Genomic DNA, 13,505 nt, shown 5'->3' with positions numbered 1-13,505 from the left:
TTTTCAAATCTTAGATTTAAAAAGAACATTTTTCATGAATTTGTAACTCAAAATAATTTGCAAATTTTCGTCATTTTTACGTATTTTGTCAATATTTAAACTTTAAATGCTTATAAAAAAAATTGTGACTATGGATTTTTAATTTTTTCATCCACCTTTCAAACAATATAATAGGAACCTTCTATTAAATTTTCAAGGTTTTTTAACCGACAAATAAAATTTTATTGATATTTATAGAAAAAAAAAAATAAAAAAAATGGAAACTACAAATGTCCGTAAACAGCTCAAAATAAGTCAAAAATATTTGGAAAATGTTATGGTGTATAGAAAATACTAATATAAACACTGAGTTAAAATTGTATGTACCTACGGTCATTTGTTTAAAGTTGCATTGAAAATTTACTTGAATTTAATAGAGGGGGGCTCTGCCCACCACACCACCCGTAATCATAATGTTTACAAATTTTGTGTTATTTTGTATTTATGTATTTTACCATTTTTGTAGACAGTACCTAGTGAGCTTTATTTGGTATATCATATGAATATCAAAAGTAAAATAATGCAACCAAAAACTAAGCTTTTCAACATTCATACTTTATTAATAATTTTAAAACCATAATAATGTACCAAATATTTCAAAACACAATACTTCCAACTTTAAACTTTCAATCCATGATATCTATACATTCTCTTTACCGTTTTACATTACTAACTACTTCTGTAACTGGTCAATTTATAGGATATTTTATTATACTTTTTATTTAAAATATAAAACAATTTTATAAATCAGTTTAAATAATGTACTTTGATTTTTAATTTTATGTTAAATTCAAATTAAATTATTGATCTTTCTCGATTTTTCGGACATAATTTAAAGAACTTTTTCTGAATCATTAGGCACATCTTTATAAATGGCCAACAATGTTAGTTCATTAAAACGGTCCTAGAAAATATAATCTATATAATATATAAGACTCTAACTTGATTTTGGAGACGAAGGAAACGGTTTGTTTGTTTATTTATTATTGTTATTATTATTATTAATTATTTATTAATTTGTTTCCATTTGCATTTTTCCATTTGAAATACATATTATTCATTGAACAAATAATTTATTGTTACATTTTTTTCTACCTTATCTCTATTCTATAATAAAAATAATCCGTGGGGGGGATCTATCCTCTATATCCCCCCCTGAGAATGCCCATGTATGATTTCAATCAATGATCCATAGGAGAATCTCTTTATACATCCAACCTCAGCATACATACAAGATCTAAAAATAAATTGCTGCTAAAGAAATATAACTCTTACATAATAAATTGTCCAACCACAACAATTATTATAAGAACTTAAATTATAGTCCCTGCAGAGAAGTGGAAATCCTGTCAATACTTAATACATATTTGATTTAAAGTGTTAATGTAAAATGAAAAAACAATGCAAATCTCAATTAAATAGCTTATAAATTTGATAGCTGTAAAGAACTAGTAGGATTAAATATTACAAAAAAAAAAATAATGATTTCATTATGTTTACAATATGTAGAACGGATGATAACAATAACAACACTCCAGTAGTGCCCAGTAGTAATAAATTACATTCTCAGCCTAACAGACGAGTTGTCGATGAGTGCCAATTTAACATGTTATATAATATGTTTTTGGGCTAGGTACAAGTATTTATTATTCTAACTGATTTTGAAAAATAGACATTTTTTTGTCATAGTTGTTTATTAACAAAAACATATTTATGATTCATAGATTTTCCTTGTAGAGGAAAAATATCGAGTACCGAGGTATGTTATTTTGTTTTGTTAACAGCATTATTAGGTATATAGTTAGCATAATAAATGTATTGAGTTTATTTCCTTTAATATTTTTATATTACAATTTAACATATAATTTCTGGACTAGGCTAATACTTCATGCACACTAATTATGAATACAGTTTAAATTAATCCTCTAGCATTTGCCCTCCTAAACGCCATAGTTTCCCTATGTTTTACCTGTGTTTAGCCAATTTTGTAGCCAATGGTTGTACTTTTTGTACTTTCCCCCCCCCCCCCAATGCCTCCTCAAAAAAATTGAGATGGAAACTGGATCCTCCACAGTGTTTAACAGAATGTAGTTTTGCATCTAATATTGTAAATGCCTTCCTTGGCCTTCCAAAACAAACAAAAAAAGCTCTAGTATTGATTCAGTATTTAGTATTTTGAATTTTGTATTTTCTTTTACTTTTCAAATACATTTTTTCTGTGATCTAGAAGATTGAACCACTCGGGCGACCAAAACACGTTTTCGGACATCGGTGAGAGCATTAGTTGACCGATACCGAAAAACAGTCACTGCCGGCCAATCATAGAACGCATAACTATCGCATTGCAAAGCGGTTCAACCTTATTCTGAATTGAGTATACTAAGAGAAAATTGAAGACAGTACCTACTACCTATAATATATTATATTATAAAAAAAGATAATGATGTTTGTATAAATTAAAATAACAGGACAAGAACTAATAGTTTTAAACTCATAAACCATAATTCTAATTACTAAATAGCGTTAATAAAAAATAACAAAAATTGTTAAGAAAGACTGATCCAGTGTTGCATAAACAATCATTTAACTACGAATCAATAAAACTAATGGTCCATTTAACATGTTCTATTGGCCCATGATTCAATGATTAGTCTATTAAATTTTAGTGAATCATTACGGTTATAATTTTTTTTATTAACTGGTTATTTATAACCAGCCATCAAATTTCATTCCTAGCTATTATTATTTTAAATCTTATCGCCTATCTAATGTATAGTACATTAAATAGTACACAGGGTGTTCCATGAGGATTTACACGTTGCGATATCTCCTGAGATAATAAATATATCATAAATCTTTTTTTTTTATTAGACTTACTGAGACAAGGACTACACATATATTTTTTTTAAATTTAATTAAACTTTTTGGTAAAAAAGTTGAAAACAATATTTTTTTTATTTTTGAAACAATTGAAGATAGTCATTTTATAGGGTTTACATTTATGAAAATGTTGACTTTTCAATATTTTTCTTTCATTAATCTCATGACTTTTAATATTTTATTTGGTTTTTAGGTAAAAACGGCAAAAAAACCTGTTTTTGTGCGGACGGCGAGTCCCTTCTACGGCTAATGGGTAACTCCTCACAGGCCACCCTGTATATACTACTACAACCTATAACTATAGAACTGGTATTGATTTCAAAATATTTTCCAAACATTTTGGCACCAATAACTGAAAAACTGAATGTTTGTGAAGTGCCTGGATTAAAACCACCTAATTAATCAAAATAAACTTACCCGTACGGTATCCAAATAAAGTGCTTCTATATTGATCTTGGCGTAAAGTGTACAAACAATTGGAAATTGATAAAATCATATTAAATAATAATATAATTTCAAAAACACAATAGATAACATTCAAGTTTCTGAAAACAATAAAATAATTTGATTAATGAATTTAAAATATTACATTTAATTTAGTAAAAACTAATAAGAAAAAGACCAAGTAACTTAGTAAAATAATTTATTAGTTAATGTTATTTATGGTAAAATAAATAAATTATTGGATTGAAACTATATGAAAATTTCAACCCCTCATATTTACTTTTTCCTTCATAATACCATTTTCCGATTTAAATAATTTATTCAACTTTTTACACCACATTTCTTGTTTTCTACTAATGAAGATCGTAATTTTAAAACTAAGTTTAAGTTATCGCTATAGCTTTATCTCAGTTACCTATTAAATATTATTTATTTATATTATTATATTTACAACTTTACAATAAAGATTTTTTTTGGTGCTTTCCACTTTTTATATAAATCATAATATTATTTGAAAAACATATTCTATGCACAAAAAATTTTACAAAATGACAGAAAGAAATGATACCATTTTAATTTTTTTCAAATTAGTGTAGACGCTTCATAAACGTATTACTTAAATATAACATTTTGTATTTTTAAAATATGTTAATAGGTAAGTAATGCCAATAAATAGTTAATTTAAAAGAGTTAATAATATTTACTATCAAAATGCATAATTCTTCATTTTAGACATGTATTATATAATAATATTATGTATAGTGTATACAATGTATTCAGAATATTTACTGATTCAGAATTTTCATGCTTTTTATTATGTAACAAATATGATTTAAGTAAACAGTACTTATTGAAAAATGTACTTATAAATTATAATTGTTTATATAATTATATCTAACTACCTAATTTTATTTCCTTGAAATATTAAAATCAATTATATTTTATGTAGGTGCCTACCTATATTTAAATAGTTGTATAAAGTACCCATTCTTTATTTGTTTACTAACACAGATTATAAAATAGTCATTCGCACATTTCACTATCTATAGACTATTGTCATTCTGAGTTATGACTCATTTATCATTTTTATTAAAACCTATGAAATCATAGAACAGCACAGGTTAGATATAAATAATTAAAAATATTATTTTAACTATGATCTAACTTACAGATTAAACATTGACGTCCATCACTTTGTATTTCTTTAGGACAATAAATGCCACAATAATTGGTTAGAGTTTGGCAATTACTTATTTTTCACAAAGATAAATATTAGTAATATTACAGAGGGTGAAAATGAACTAAATACCATTTGCATTTCTTATGTAAAAAAAAAAAAAATAAAAATTGCATTTCCATTACAGCATTGCCTAATAAAAACGATAATGATTACAAAACTGTCACTAACTGTAAAATATACTAAATAATTATTCTTGTTATTGTTATTGTTATTGTTAATTATTGTTAAGTGTTAGTAGGTCTGTGTATCACTAATTTAATTTGAGTATTTGACCGATATCAGTCTTTTACGGGGTTTTTACTTTTTTTTTATTAAATGACGTACAGTTGATATGAAAAACGGCCCAGAATAATATTATGGTATATATTGGTATCATCCACGGACTTCCTACAATATTATTATCATTCTATGGTTGTATCATGGAAAGTGAGAACTGAACATGAAGCATAAAATATTAATAGTTGTTATTGTTGTTGTGGTTGTTGTTGTACCCTACAATGAACCACGATTAAAGGTAAATTTTTGTTATTCAATCGAGCTATGGTTCATAGCTCGATTGAATGTGCGATAAAGGCCGGTCCCGTTAAACCGAGTGAACCATAACAAAATAAATTATATTAATATTATACCTATTATAAATTGTGCATTTGCGCCAAGTGTCAAATTGACGATGACTGTATGATAATAGGCACACTACGTATAACATGCATACGTATTTATTAAAGTGTTTGACAAATTTTGATTATTAGTATTTATTACGGATTCACCGGACGAAGTGTCCATTGCGTAGGTGGTAAGTACAAGGTAAACCACAGTCCATACACGTCATAGAGTAAAATTAGGACCTACGTCATACACGCAAGGCGTACCACGGTCTAATAAATTATTAATATTTGGATAATCAGGCCAGTATATAGATTTTAAGGGAGACTATAGCGAGCAATACCCCCCCCCCCTCAGGCCACAGGTGGAATTACGAGGCGGTCATTTTTTGTGTTAAAAAATAAAATATAGATACTGCAATTTAAATTTGGAACGAATGCAATTTATTTCCCAAGAAATTTGTGTGCATTTTTTTTCAAAACTAGTGTTTTGTATGCTTAATATGATGATAAGTATAAAACTTTCAAACAACTACGTCATATTTTCTTTGGAAGTTATGGGCTAAAAACTTGAAACTTAAGCATTGTATTTTCAAGTTTAAAATACCATAAGTACCTGTATGAAACTTTAATATTTATCAACTGCTATTATAATTTATAACAACTTATAATAGGGAGCCTTATATTAAATTTTCAAGCTTTTTACCCCAAAGAAAAATATTTTATCGGTATTTAATATTTATTAAAAAAAAAAACTAAAAAATTTTCAAATTTCAACTCAAAAAGTATAAAAATATTTTTTTAAATTTAATACAAGGTTCTTATAAGTTTCATTAATGTAAGTTCAAAAATATTAAATATTCATAGGCACGATTATTTTAGATTCTGAGTGGAACGATGAATATATTAATTTTACAATGATGTGTGTTTTTTTTGTGTCTGTCATCACCTATTTTAGGACATTAAAATTGCTTGGATTATCTTCAACAGCATCTTTTCTGATAGGAAAGTGAATCTAGTTGGTACTTTAGGGGGTCAAAAGTAAAAATTTCCGAGTAGATTTCAAAAGCGACGTGAAAAACAAAAGAATAATTAAGGAAAAACGGGAATTTTTACGCAAAATCTGTTTTTGAGGAAATCGATTTTCGTTTTTGGTTCAACTCTAAAGCAAATGGCCGTAGGTACCTACATACAATTTTGACTGAATGTCTATATTAGCATTTTCTATACATCGTAACAATCAAATATTTTGAGTTATTTTGAGCTGTTAACGGACATTTTCAGTTTCCATTTTTTTAAATTTTTTTTCTATGAATATCAATAAAATTTTATTTGTTGGTTAATAAAGCTTCAAAATTTAATAGAAGGTTTCTATTATATTGTTTCAAACGCAGATGAAAAAATTAAAAATCCAGTCACAATTTTTTTTATAAGCATCTACCTAAAGTTCAAATGTTGACAAAATACGTAAAAATGACGACAATTTGCAAATTATTTTGAGTTAGAAATTCATGAAAAACTTTCTTTTTAAATCTAAGATTTAAAAATATAATACAAGATTCCTCATGAGCTTTTCTACCTTTTTCAAAAAAAAAAAAATATCTATACAAGCAAGTCAGATTAAATTGTTATGAGCGTTTGAAATTCATATTTTTACAACATTTGATATTTACTCGATTTATCATGTAACGATTTTCCTATTTTGTTGTAATTAAAAAAGGAATCACTGTAGATACTTGAAAATTTGACAGAATGTTTATATTAGCATTTTCTATATATGGTAACATTTTTAAAATAATTTGACTCTTTTTTAGCTGTTCACGGACATTGTCAGTTTTCAATTTTTTTAGTTTATTTTCCTATAAATATCAATAAAGTTTTATCTGTTTCGCCCAAAAGTGTAAAAAATTAATTCAAAGCTCCTCATATATTGTTACAATAGCAGTTGAAACAAATTAAAAATACATAGGCACATTATTTTTTTTATAAGCATTTAAATATCGAATTTTGACAAAATTTATCAAATTTCATATTGAAAAATTATTTTGTAGTTAAAAATTTATAAAATGTTTAACTTTTATATCTAAGGATTGAAAATTTAAAACAAGTTTCCACGTAAATAGTTAATTCAAAAAATCTAAAAAATACATAAGCTCAGTTTATTTTTATAGTACTTTTAAGTTCAAATTTGGATGAAATTACATATTAAAAAACCTGAAATAACTATTTTAGTTATTTTGTTGTGATTGTATAATATTATTCGTGGGTACTTGAAACTTCTAAAATATACTATTATAGTATTATATACCTATCTATGATAGTACCACGGTTTGTTGTTGATGTATATCACGTTATAAGTACCTAATGGATATTGTGATATGATTAATTTGGAATTTATTATAGGTACCTATTATAGGTCAATTTTTTTTTAATACCATAGATAAGTATATAATATGTCTTATACCTAGACTAACATACCGTCTCCGCTCAGAATCGTTTTTCTTATACAGTGATATTTTATCATTGAATTCAAATTTAATACTATTTATTTTACAGTGACCCACTTGTAACCTACTCTACAGCAGAGCGACATCCACTTACCCACATTTTTTTAAATGAATTTAAAGATCAAATTTTGACAAAGTTCAACGAAATGTCAAAAATGTTCAAACTATTTTTCAGTTAAAATTTCATAAATATATTTTGCCGTTCATAGCTAACATAAGAAATGTTGATAGAAAACTCCCCACAAATGTTCCTACCTTAAACAAAAGAAAAATAAGTTTGAGGGATTTATAGCCATACAATTTTTAAATAGTTATAGAAAATATCGCATAGGTTAGTTTTTCTACCTATAACGAAAAAAAGGTTACTCGAACGGAACATTAATTTTTTAAGTGCTTTTGAACTTATAATTTTTACGACATTTGATAATCAGCAGTAAATTTATTTGATCGATTTTTAATATTTTGTTGTACTTCCCAAAATGAATAACCGTAGACTCATGAAATGTTCACCAAATAATTATATTATAATTTTCCATACATGGTAAAATATTCAAACTACTTTGACTCTTTTTGAGCTATTTATAGCTATGATAATTTTCCAAATTTTGTAAATTATGTTTACTTGTTTTGAGCTGTTTACGAACATTTTCCGTTTCCAATTTTTCCAGTTTTTTTTATTATAGATATCAATAAAATTTGATTGGTTGGGTCAAAAAGCTCGAAAATTTAATACAAGGTTCCTGATATATTTTTACAAAATGAGTTGGGAAATATTAAAAATGCAGTTCATATTTTGACAAAATTATTATCAAAATCACGAAAATGTTCAGTTATTGTAAGTACCTAATTAAATTAAATTACATATTAAAACCAAGAATAACGATTTTAGGTTTTTTGTTGTAATTTAAAAATATTATTTGTGGATATATGAAACTTTTAGAATATATTATATTATTATTATATTTGATACACCCAATCCCAATGACATTTTCAAATGTAATTTTTTTGGCAAGAATTAATTTAACCTAGGTACTGTAGTTGATAGTAATGCCTAATACTCAAATGACTTACTTTAATCACAATAATATCATAAAATACATCTTCTTACTTCTTAGTACTTAGTTATATTATAGGCTAACCATATTGGCTCAGTATCGTTTTTCGAATACAATGATTGTATATCATTGAATTCAAATTTAGCACCGCATCCATTACAGTGACCCACTTCGTAACTTACTATAGGCACAGCAAAGCGACATCCACATTTTTTAAATTCTTTAAGTATCTAAAAAGTTATAATTAATGATAATTTTTTTTTGTGGTGGGTGATTTGGCCATTGAGTCCATATCTCATCTCATCTTACGACCAATTATTCACCTATCTCAGTCCCATGTACTCTTTAACAACATCTTATCACCTCATTTTCGGTTTTACCATACCTATATGTCTTTTCCCTATATTTCGGGCTCTGATCCATAATCGCTGCAGCTGTAGTGCTATCTGTCCTAAGTCCTTACTCCTTAGAAATGAGTACTTTTAATTGTAGGTATGTCTTGCCAATCGCAGTCTTCCTTTTTTCGATATCTAGACACCTAGTACACTGGTCTCTAAAATATTCTTTTCGCTATACCTACATTGTTTCAAAATTCTAAGTATTCTAGCTCACTGTATTTCCTATCTCCACTTATCTGTTGACTGTTATGCTTATGTTATAATTTTTACATTATTTATTATATTCATTAATTATTGGTCCAAAGATCTTCCGCTATATATTTCTTTCGAGTAGGTACCTTAGGTACATATCAACAATCAATTTTCTTAATTTTTCAGTAGTCGAGTAGTCAAGTTTCCGATCAGTATAGGCGTATCTACATAGTATAGGTAACCTATTACCGGTCAAATCAATGTAGTATATATTATAATTTTTTTATGACAATTTATTTTATTTGACAGGGTCACAGTAATAGTGAACTTAATAATAATAACTTCAGAAGTCTATAGTAGTTATTTTCCGCAGCCAAGGCCATAAAAAAATATATACACCCATGACGTTTTGAGGGGAACGGGATTCAAAAAATAAATATCTTTATTCTAGTAATTACTTATTTTACAAAAATATAAAATTATTCATAATACAGTTGTAACTTGTAACCCGTAGGTAGTCAATAAAACCATATTCACAGCTAAAATTGTTCTATTTTTAAAAATTATCGGTGGAGGTTTCCGGTTTTATTTATGGTTGGATAGTAACCATTTATCAACAAGGGAGAGGCAAATGCCTACCCTACTACCCCCCCCCCCCAAATTACGTCACTGATCTACGATGGTTCTTTTCAAAAACTATTGTTATGTAAATATTTGCATTGTTTTTATCTAGTTTATCCCAAATAAGAGGACGCTACACCCGAAGTGTTGTCTTCGTCTCACAATCAACATATCAAAACCGGTTTTACACGGGTAAGAACCACATAGGATGTAGTCTAATGTAAGCAACCAAATGTTTACACTATAAAGAGAATATTATTTTTTATTATACAACGTTTTTATATTTTCTATGTCACTAATACGAAAAAGTTCTTGTTTGAAAATTCAATATTATTTGAGATTTTCAACTTGAATAATTTTTTTTCTAGTTGATACCGAAAAAATTAAAACAAGGTTCCATAGTTAATGTTTCCCTCAATATAATGTGAAAATTTGGCTTAGCTTGGACTACAGTCCAAGTGAATCTTACTTGGGCAAAACAGTTTTGGTCGTTTTCATGGACGTAGCGTACTTGGAAACTCCCTCTTTTGACTCTTTGAGTACAAACTGCTTCAAAACATCATACCCGAAAATATATATACATTGTAAACACAATATTCCTGGCTTTCCTCGGAATCTAATATAATGTATCATTTTAAAACGAAAAATAAAAATGTATTCCTAGGAAATGATATTTTGGTATATTTCTTTAATCTATTTAATTTTTCAAAGTAGAAAAATTACAGTACATGAGTGGTATACAAATACATTACAATATAAACAAATGAAAATATACATGAGAATGTATATTTCTTTTTCAATATATTTTAAATGTATACAGAATTTTTAAAATAAATTATAAATATAGCCAAAAATAAAATTAATAACATAATTAATAATTACGATGGGTAGAAATTTCACCTTTAAAAAAAATATATATATCAACATTATTTTATTTTATTAACACCTTAGTTAATAAAAGATGTGGATAATATATTAAATATTTTTTTCAATAGTGTATTAGCAAGAAAAATTATCAATCAAATTTCATAAAATAAAAATTTACAAACTGCCTGATGGAATGCAATAACTAAAAATATGAAAATTGTTTATCATTCTTTAAAAACAGTATTTGCAAAAATCTGCAAACAGGTTGTGCAAAATTTTTTTTTAAGTATATAAATAGGGAAATTCCTTAATATTAACTTATATATTTATGTCAATTTTAAATACAAATAATTTGTAATTCCAAAACAAAACTCTAAAATTGAAAATACTACATAATATTAATTAAACATTTGTCCTTTTTAATAAACCATTCAATTATTTCAAGTCCTTTGAATAATTATTTTTAAGTTTAAAACAAGTTTTGAATGTACTTATAAAACACTATATTTATATTATATTAATATGTTAAATGGGTAAATCAGTCCATTCAGTTGGCGGTTATATCATAGTAACTTTCATCATTATTGTCCTGGATACTGAGAAGCAGAATATTGTGGATTGGGGGTTGTATTAGTCGGATAATACAACGAATGAACAGGCTGATTTCCAGTAGGTGGTTTCATTTGAGCTGTAATCTGGGAATAACCAGATGCTGGTATTTGTGTAGAATATAGATAAGAGTATTGAGCAGTTGGATAGGATGCACGCATTCCAGGTTGCTGATAAGGATTCACCCATTTAGTCTGAGGCCCTGTAAAATATGTAATTTTATGTATTCGGTAATTAAACATCGGGAATTTAATATAATTTATATAAACCTTGTGGTGGAGGGATTTGTCCTCCAGAATAAGGATTGTGTTGATTCATATTGCCTTGAGATTGTCCATTATACATAGTTTGAGGAATTTGAGGCTGCTGAACTGGCGGAGTTTGTCTTTGAGGTTGAGATATAGCTAAACTATCCTGTGATACTTCAGCTAATACACAAGACAAATAAATATGTTTAGTAAATTTCTAAATAGTTGATTTAATAGTAAATTACTAAACTTAAGTTTATATCAATAACAAATACCTAAATAACCTAACTTATTCATATCAAAAACATAAAACAATAAAAATATAAAATGTTGTTATAACTTTAAAAACACATAATCAAATAGATACAAATTAGTATGTACATATCTTTGTATGCGTAATTGAAGACTTTCATGAAAAAAATTAATAGAGGATATCTACTGATATCTAGGGCTCGGAACTAAAACTCTTTAAAAAATGCAAACAACAAAAAATGTTAAAATGACTTATAAACATCAAAAAATGCCACAAAAACGACTTTATAATGACTACATTTTTAAAAATTAACGTTTTACTAAATTTAAGTTTTATAAATCTTAGAAATTCATAAAAGATTTTTTTCATAGCTAATATTAAAAATGTTTATATAAGATTTCACATAAGTTTTTATACCAATAACAAAAAAAAGTATACATAAACGGAATATTAATTTTTTATGAATGTTTCAACTTATAATTTTTATGATATTTGATATTCAGCGGTAAATGATTGAACTCCCATTATTCATATAATTGAAATATATTCACAAGTATGATAATTTAAATCTAACTAATTAAAAAACCAGAACAGGATACAGACTGTATGTTAGAAATTTCCTTCGAATTATAACTGGATAGTAATGGTGAATTATTATTATACATTTTAAGATAATTATAAATAGCTACTATTGAAAAAAAACGCTGAGCAGAGCTTATTTAAAAGAACTAACAATATTTTTTCTGTTTTAGAGTTTTCCCTTATGATTAAGGAAATTACCAAATAAACAAATGCAAACAATTGTAATTTTGTAAATTAATATCATTGTTAATTTTAGATTATGAAAGATGATAATCTTGATACATGAATTTTCCACCAAATGTACTTGTCCACCTTTTTAATTTTAAAATCGTAGTAATCAAAAAAAGCTAACCCACAGAAAAACAAAACTAACCCAAATTTATTTATTAATTATTATACTTTTTGTTTTAGTGTAAATGGAATGTAGTTTAAGTTTATACCCTATTTTTTTTTTTATCCTTTATACAAAATTTCTACCAGAAGGATTGCTTCGATTTCAACATATAGTATTTATCTTTTAGCAAATTGGATCAAGATGGTACTTTATAGAGGTCATTTTTAGATTTTATCAATAGTTACTTAATGTCACGGGAAAAATCACAGACAAATTAAAAAAAAACACTAAAAATGAGATTTTAATTTTTACTACTTAGTTTATCACCATAGAAACGAACAAAAACAAAAATAACTATTTCAGTTATTTTGTTGGAATTTATAATATTAATTCAACTTACAAACTGTCTCCGCTCAAAATCGTTTTTCGTATACAATGATATCATTGAGTTCAAATTTTATACAATACATTATACAGTGACCCACTTGTTACCTACTGTACAGCAGTGCGACATCCACTTACCAACTTTTAGATTCTGAGCGGAGCGAGGAAGCTATTGTTTTTACAATGGTGTTTATTTTGTTATTTTTAATTTTTTTTATTTTTATATCCTGTATACAAAATTTCTTTGAGA

At 26.5% G+C, this 13,505-nt stretch overlaps 2 protein-coding genes across 2 annotated transcripts in view; both read right to left on the bottom strand.

Annotated features, from left to right (window-relative positions):
• LOC100162696 (phosphatidylcholine:ceramide cholinephosphotransferase 2) overlaps nt 1–4,885 on the bottom strand; it is a 51,284-nt gene extending 46,399 nt beyond the window's left edge. Inside the window, exons 1-2 of the mRNA XM_008185167.3 lie at nt 4,533–4,885; nt 3,337–3,464 (exon numbers count right to left, since the gene is read on the bottom strand). The gene's annotated coding sequence lies outside the window, so the exon portion shown is untranslated. The remainder of the gene's footprint in view (nt 1–3,336; nt 3,465–4,532) is intronic.
• Nucleotides 4,886–10,635: 5,750 nt separating this feature from the next.
• Nucleotides 10,636–13,505, bottom strand: part of LOC100168259 (protein TFG) — a 5,682-nt gene continuing 2,812 nt past the window's right edge. The window contains exons 6-7 of the mRNA XM_001943549.4: nt 11,724–11,882; nt 10,636–11,656 (exon numbers count right to left, since the gene is read on the bottom strand). Of these exons, the coding sequence (XP_001943584.1) occupies nt 11,427–11,656; nt 11,724–11,882 (389 nt within the window). The 3' untranslated portion in view covers nt 10,636–11,426. The remainder of the gene's footprint in view (nt 11,657–11,723; nt 11,883–13,505) is intronic.

This window comes from Acyrthosiphon pisum, chromosome A2 (genome assembly GCF_005508785.2).
Source record: "Acyrthosiphon pisum isolate AL4f chromosome A2, pea_aphid_22Mar2018_4r6ur, whole genome shotgun sequence".
Classification (NCBI taxonomy): domain Eukaryota; kingdom Metazoa; phylum Arthropoda; class Insecta; order Hemiptera; family Aphididae; genus Acyrthosiphon; species Acyrthosiphon pisum.
Note: the sequence above shows the minus strand (reverse complement) of the source record. Positions and strands in the feature narration are given on the sequence as shown.